Source organism: Bicyclus anynana, chromosome 18 (assembly GCF_947172395.1).
Source record: "Bicyclus anynana chromosome 18, ilBicAnyn1.1, whole genome shotgun sequence".
In the NCBI taxonomy this organism is placed as follows: domain Eukaryota; kingdom Metazoa; phylum Arthropoda; class Insecta; order Lepidoptera; family Nymphalidae; genus Bicyclus; species Bicyclus anynana.
This window is the reverse complement of record NC_069100.1, coordinates 2,512,771-2,520,400: the sequence shown is the minus strand read 5'-3', so window position 1 is coordinate 2,520,400 and position 7,630 is coordinate 2,512,771. Positions and strand designations below refer to the sequence as shown.

Here is a 7,630-nt window from a genome sequence, read left to right as displayed (position 1 = left end):
ATGACAGTCCGACTGCCGACGAGCGACAGGGAGACGAGATAAATATGTCAGTGTCAGGCGTCAGCTGTTTTGTTTTGTACTTGCATTTTGAAACAAAAATTTTTGTTTTGATTTCATCAATTTGTATAAAATATTAATTTTAATTAAATGATTTATTTTTAATTATTTAATATTAACAAAATGCTACGATGTAGTCGCAACATTCCAATAATATATTCCAGATATCTTTCAAGTACAACTAAAATAGTAAAAACACAAAATTTACCGGGGCCCGCATACAAACCAGATTTCGTTGAAAAACGTAAATATGAACAATGGGAAAGGAAAGGATTATTCACAGCAGATACACAGAGCTCAAAACCACATTTTAGTTTAGTACTGCCACCGCCGAATGTTACTGGGAAACTGCATTTAGGTTAGTTTTTTATTTTTATTATACTTAAATATGTAAGAATCTATTAAGAATGACCTCAAAAAAAACCGCAATTCGTTTAATATGTATGTTATAGAGATGGTATGTTATAGTAATTTATATTTAATATAATTTATTTACCATTAGATTTCTCTTAGCTCAATCATCTTAGCAATATGGTAGAATGACCATTGTCCCCATAAATGACCTTTGGTCATAATTTTTCTCGTAACTTACTAAACTGTCTGTCAGTTATTGATAATAGAAATTATTTTTTAATAAATTTAAAAAATCATGATTCTTACATACACTATATGTCCATAATGAAACTTTCTTTATAAATATGTGTATTGATGTGATACTTAATTTTGTAAAAATAAATGCCCTTACTTCAGCTTCAGCCCCTTAACTGAGAAGTTACAGTTAAGGGGCTGAAGTCAAGTCAAGAAAGGTTTGATTTGAGTCTGTGAGTCTATTGTTATTAAAGTATAAATAAGAACTTCCTGAATGGTAGGTGGGTCATAATGGCGGGTGCTGTTAGTATAGAAGATATAATAAAAGTTTTGTTATATTGCAGGTCATGCATTATCATGCACAATACAAGATGTGCTGGTCAGGAGACAAAGGTCTTTAGGGGTGAATGTGCTATGGATTCCAGGAATGGACCATGCTGGAATAGCTACTCAGGTATCCTTGTTTGGGTTTTTCAAGGTGGAATTTGGTGAAAAAGTCCTTAAAAAAGACTTGATAATGAGTGATATATATAAGATTCCACTCTGGAAATTATGTAGAATTTACTACAATAAATTATTGCAAAGCTTTATTAGATTTATATTAATACTAGACGAAAACACGTGAAACTCTTTGTAAACTTTCAACTTCCCATACCCTACCCTAACCCTATCCCAACCCTATCCCAACCCTATCCTAACCTTACCCTAACCCTACCCTACTCTATCTTCTATCAGTTACATTAAATTATTTATGCAAACTCATTTTAATCATCATTATCAGCCCAGTCTTTCTTTTTCTACTTCTTTTCTTCCTGGGCCTTTTCCGCACTTGGTCACTAGGGTTGGCAGTTGTGTAATTATCAGCCCATATTCGGTTCCCTGCTGAGCTTGAGTCTCCTCTCAAAATGAGAGGGGTTAGGCCAATAGTCCACCAGGCTGGCCCAATGCGGATTAACACACTTCACACACAGAGAATTAAAAAATATTTCTGGTATGCAGGTTTCCTCACAATGATTTTTCTTCACCGTTTGAGACATGTGATATTTAATTTCTTAAAATGCACACAACTAAAAAGTTGAGGCGCATGCCCTGGACCGGATTCGAACCCACACCCTCTGGAATTGGAGGTAGATCTCATTTTTATAGCAATAATTATTTATCTTTTTTTTTAAATTTGGCTGGTGGGAGGCTTTGGGTGTGGCTAGTTACCACCCTACCGACAAAGACGTACCGCCAAGCGATTTAGCGTTCCGGTACGATGTCGTGTAGACACCGAAATGAGTGTAGGGTGATTTCATCCTACTCCTAACAAATTATCCCGCTTCCATCTTAGATTGCATCGTCACTTACCATCAGGTGAGATTGTAGTCAAGGGCTAACCTGCAGAGAATAAAAAAATCTAACGTGAGTCAACTTGGTCGTCTGTAAAGTCACGGACGATAATTTTACGTGATAACATCATATGAAAACCAAGCCGAAAGCTTAGGCCGTTTATCCCTCTTTTGATTGTTCCGCACTCTCGTTTGCACACTCAAGTGGAACGTGACAATTAGTCATGCTTTTCCGAGCGTGCTACCTGAGTTCAGCCACAGGCCCCAGATGGTATAGAAATAGATATAATTTATACTTAAACAATTGTTACAGTACTGGAGGGAATTATATATGTATAATTATTATGTTTAAATTAATTGATTATGAAACACGGCTAAAACTCAAGTGATCGGAGTATGCCGGACGAGTTTCGAATCCATACGGGGCCCTTAGTCATGAGCTGGTTCTTGCAACGCGGCACGATACAAAGTGATCGGTTTAGATCGTGCCGCAATGAATAGCTTAAATTCTAAAATTATGTACTGAAGCCAAAAATATTATTTTTTTATTTTTTGTCTGTCCATCTTTTTGTTGACAGGACATCACGCTGAAACTTAATATGAATATGAAGGTTATAGAATACTTTTTGTCGCGTAAATTAAATCAGTAGGGGGTGAAATAGGGGTTGAAAGTTTACATCGATTTTCACGCGGACGAATTCGCGGGCGTCCACTAGTTTTATAATAAGTTAATACTCATAAGTGGAACCGTTTATAACAATCCGCATATTGTATTTCGTAAGCATTTGCATATTTTAGATATTTTTGTCTGATATAATTTTTTATGAAGCAGTAGAAGAGGAGGCGAATCTGGGTTGTTAACTTAGATGATGTGTTAACTTAGACCATGTTGTTAATGATGATGATGATGATGATGATGATGATATTTTTTGTTGGTCCATATTTTTGCTTTATATGTAAGTAGGTACACCTATTAAAGTCCTCATATCAGCCGATGGACGTCCACTGCAGGACATAGGCCTTTTGTAGGGACTTCCAAACATCACGATACTGAGCCGCCTTCATCCAGCGAATCCCTGCGACTCGCTTGATGTCGTCAGTCCACCTGGTGGGGGGTCGACCAACACTGCGCTTTTTAGTGCGGGGTCGCCATTCCAGGAGTTTGGGACCCCAACGTCCAACGGCTCTTCAAGCTAAGTAACCGAGTAAGATCTAAGGAACCAAAACTGATATATTCAGCCATTCGCGGTATCGCCCTAATACGGCTTGCACTGAGACATGCATGCTTAATCTTTGACACAAGCATATAACTAGTGGCAGGATCAACCAGGGAGCAGCCCCAAATATCGCGCACGTTAGGAAGTTATACCTACAGCTTATACTTTGATGATAGGTTAGAGAAAATAAATTTTGATTTACCCATAGTCATATAAAATATTGACATGCAACACAACTAAACTAAATTAGCTTGTTCCAATTATGGAACTTTAAGGGTGTGTGAAGGCTAGATAGAGGACTTTCTGCCCTAGTCTGCAAGTATAGACGTAGAGACATTGCATTTTTTCGTAATTATTTAAAAATAAATAGACTATTCGCCATATCTTTTAATTATGAACAATATTCTCTTGTAAAATAATGAAATTGTCGAAAATGAAATAAAATGGACTAATTTCTACTTTACAGGGTGTTGTAGAAAAGTACCTAGAATCTACGAAAAACATCAAACGTCACAACTTGGGGCGCGAAAATTTCAACAGGGAAGTTTGGAAATGGAAGGAACTACATGGCAACACCATATGCGAACAACTGCGAATATTGGGCAGTTCTTTAGACTGGTCTCGAGAGTTATTCACAATGGATCCGTCCCACACTTATGCTGTAAACAGTGCATTTATAAATTTGTTCCAAAAGGGTTTAATTTATAGAAAAAAAGCTCTAGTCAATTGGTGTAACGCATTAAACTCAACAGTGTCAGATATTGAAGTGGATAATTTGCACATAAATGGTCCGACAGAATTAATGTTGCCAGGCTATGATAAGCCGCTGACTTTTGGGCAAATTTACGATTTTGCATATAAAGTACATGGGAGCAATGAAGAGATTGTTGTTTCGACGACAATGCCCGAGACAATGCTGGGTGATACAGCGGTAGCAGTCCACCCAGAGGATAACAGGTAGACAAAATTTCTTGTAGGTACAAATAGACTTTGAACTTACCTGGCTGAGTTTGTTGTGGGCTCTTCTCGGACCAAGGGGCGTTTGTATTTCTTAACTTTAATTTTAAGTCTTCGACCAATTGAAATTGACGTTTCGAAAGTGCTTGTACCTAAACTAAGCCTTATCATCATCATCATATCAGCCAATGGACGTCCACTGCAGGACATAGGCCTTTTTGTAGGGACTTCCAAATATCACGATCCTGAGCCGCCTGCATCCAGCGAATCCCTGCGACTCGCTTGATGTCGTCAGTCCACCTGGTGCGGGGTCGACCAACACTGAGCTTTCTAGTGCGGGGTCGCCATTCCAGCAGCTTGTGACCCCAACATCCATCGGCTCTTCTTCGCAACTCGTTGTGTAACCAAGCCTAATTGAAATAAATTAACTTTGACTTATAAACATTAAATACTAGCTGACGCCGCGCGGTTTCAGTTCTCGTGTGAATACGAGGATAAAATATAGCCTATAAACTTCCTCGATAAATGGTCTATCGAACACTGAAAGAATTTTTCAAATCGGAGCAGTAGTTCCTGAGATTAGCGCGTTCAAACAAACTCTTAAATATTAATAGTACCTATAGATAGGTACATTCTTCATCGTCATAAAATGCATTCCAAATAAACACCAATAAAACCACATTATCATTTCTACGTAAATTCTTCAATTATGTTACAATTAATGATGACAAAAGTTACGACTAGATATAGGTACTAGCGTAAAATTGGATTTATTTTGAGAAAATCTTAAGAAAACTATGCATAAAATATCAGATTTTCTGTTTCAGATACAAACACTTAAGAGGGAAAACGGTACTCCACCCATTCAGAAGGATCGGAATACCTATTATATTCGATGAATTTGTCGACATGACATTTGGCACCGGAGCTGTGAAAATAACACCAGCGCACAGCAAAGTTGACTTCGAAGTGGGGAAACGTCACAACTTACCATTGTTACAAATTTTAAGTGAAAATGGTTTGATGCAAAATTCGGGACACTTCAACAACATGAAAAGATATGATTGTAGGGGGATTCTACTTCAAGAAATGAACGATATGGGTATCCTAAAATCAGTGAAACCTCATCCAATGACACTGCCAATATGCAGTCGCACGGGAGATGTTATCGATCATATACCAAAGGAACAATGGTTCTTGTCTTGTAAAGAATTGAACAAAAGAGCAGCACAAGTGGTAATAGAGAAACAATTGAAGATAGAACCGGAAAATTTTATAAGAAACTGGTTAAATTGGACAAGCGACGATAGAGATTGGTGTATATCGAGGCAGCTATGGTGGGGTCATCAAATACCGGCATACAAATGCTGTGCAAACAATAACATAGTTTGGGTAGCTGCTTTAGACGAGCGGTCCGCTATAATGCAGGCTTCTAGCTATCTCAGAAGTCTTCCTGAAAACATTACCGTTGAAAGAGATACGGACGTTCTCGATACTTGGTTCTCTTCGGGAATTTATCCATTTGCATGTTTAGGTTGGCCGGACCATCATTACAATGATGCTTATAGTAAATTCTACCCATTAAGTTTGATGGTCACTGGTCATGATATACTCGGTTTTTGGGTGCACAGAATGGTTATGTTGGGATTAGAATTAACTGGAAAGTTGCCGTTTCACGATGTATTGTTGCACGGAATTATTTGCGATACCAAAGGAGCAAAGATGTCCAAAAGCCGAGGAAACGTTATAGACCCGATCGATGTTATCAACGGAATAACGATGGAAGGTCTGAAAAATAAGGCTTGGAACATGCATACAAATGGCATACTGAACAAAGACGAACTAAACAAAGCCGTCGCTTATCATAAGTCTAATTTCTTGAACACTAACGGCATCCCAGAATGCGGAGTAGACGCATTACGCTTCACTCTCTTATCCCAGGATATAAAGTCACATTTCGTAAGTTTCGACGTCAGCCAGTGCCACGCGAACAAACTGTTTTGCAACAAAATCTGGCAAAGCATCAAATACATGCAAATATCTTACGGCAAATTGGTAAACGTTAACGATGAAATCACCATCAACGACCTGACATATTTCGATAGGTGGATTTTAAGTAGATTGTCAGACATGGTTGATAAGGTTAATACTTCCATCGATGCATATGACTTCCATATTGCAACGAAAGCTTTAAGAACGTTGATATACAACGAATTTTGTGATGTTTACTTAGAAGCGACGAAACCCGGTTTCGATAGTGACAATCCTAAAACCGGATATGCGCACGCGCATACATTATCAGCAGTTTTGAACGTTTCACTACGATGCCTGGCTCCATTCATGATTTACCTTACAGATGAACTGATTCCAAAAATACCCGCACTAGAACAAAACATTATACACAATTTTGGCGACCTCGAAAACGATTATTTCGACTTCCCAAAAACAGAAGATTTTATTATTTGGAAAAACGACGATATGGAAATGAAAATAAACAACATACTCAACACTGTCAATCTTATACGAGAAGTCAAAGGCTTATACAACATGCCCAATAAATTGAAACCAACAGTTTACGTTAAAACTAAAAATGTACCGCTGATGGAAGACATTGCAAATAACAGGAAAATAGTACAACATTTATGTAAATTAGGAGACATAGTTTTTAATCAGAAACCAAATGTAAATTGCGCCAATGTTATATTAGATGAAAACTGTGAAATAAGCGTCGAAATTGTAAGCGATGATATGGAGAACACAATATTATCTGCACGAGAGAAATTAAGGAAGAGATTGCAAAAAATGGAACAAAGTCTCATGCAATTTGAAAGTAAAATATCCAGCGTTAATTATATCAACAAAGCTCCAGAGTGGACGCAAATTTTAGACAGAGAAAAGCTCTATTTAAAAAAAGAAGAGCTCAAAAGATTGCAAAGACTGATTTAGGTTAAGATTATTAAAAAAATATAGTAATGTGTCGTAAGGTAAAATAAAATGATAAAAGAAAATGTAATATAATAGAATATATGTAACAATTGAATCTTTAGTATAATGAAATAAAGAAATAAAATATACAAAATAAAACAACACCCAAATAAAAGAAAAATAAAAAACAAAGCAAAAAAGAGCCCTGACCATGTTAGGGGACACCAGAAAAAAAAAAAAAAAAAAAAAAAAAAAAAACCTTTAAAAAAACCTTTAAGTTTTTTTTTTATATATATTTTTATATATATTTATATATATTTTTATTGTCTTTGTTATACTCACGTAGATTGAGTAAAACGATAAAGAGATCACTAAGTTATATATGAAATTATGTGCAATAAACTATAATAATAATTAACTAAAATGGACATAAGATAACAAAATAATTTACTTTCATTGGTGTACTTATCATATTGCAATGTAAAAATATCAAATAATTTAAGTTGAGACGTTGGTTTAATTCTGTAGGTATTGGAGAAATCAATAGTATGTTAT

The 7,630-nt window shown here is 36.4% G+C and overlaps 1 protein-coding gene across 1 annotated transcript; it reads left to right on the top strand.

Annotated features, from left to right (window-relative positions):
• Positions 1-41: 41 nt before the first annotated feature.
• Positions 42-7,191, top strand: LOC112058101 (valine--tRNA ligase). Its single transcript, XM_024098785.2, has 4 exons — positions 42-415; positions 990-1,099; positions 3,660-4,150; positions 4,978-7,191. The coding sequence occupies exons 1-4, from the start codon at positions 181-183 to the stop codon at positions 7,094-7,096; spliced, it is 2,955 nt and encodes a 984-aa protein (XP_023954553.1). The 5' UTR covers positions 42-180; the 3' UTR covers positions 7,097-7,191.
• Positions 7,192-7,630: the final 439 nt, after the last annotated feature.

Coding starts and splice junctions, on each gene's coding strand:
- LOC112058101 (XM_024098785.2), top strand. CDS start 181: ATGCTACGATGTAGTCGCAACATTCCAATAATATATTCCAGATATCTT. Junction 416..989: donor TACTGGGAAACTGCATTTAG/GTTAGTTTTTTA, acceptor GTTATATTGCAG/GTCATGCATTATCATGCACA. Junction 1,100..3,659: donor ATGCTGGAATAGCTACTCAG/GTATCCTTGTTT, acceptor TCTACTTTACAG/GGTGTTGTAGAAAAGTACCT.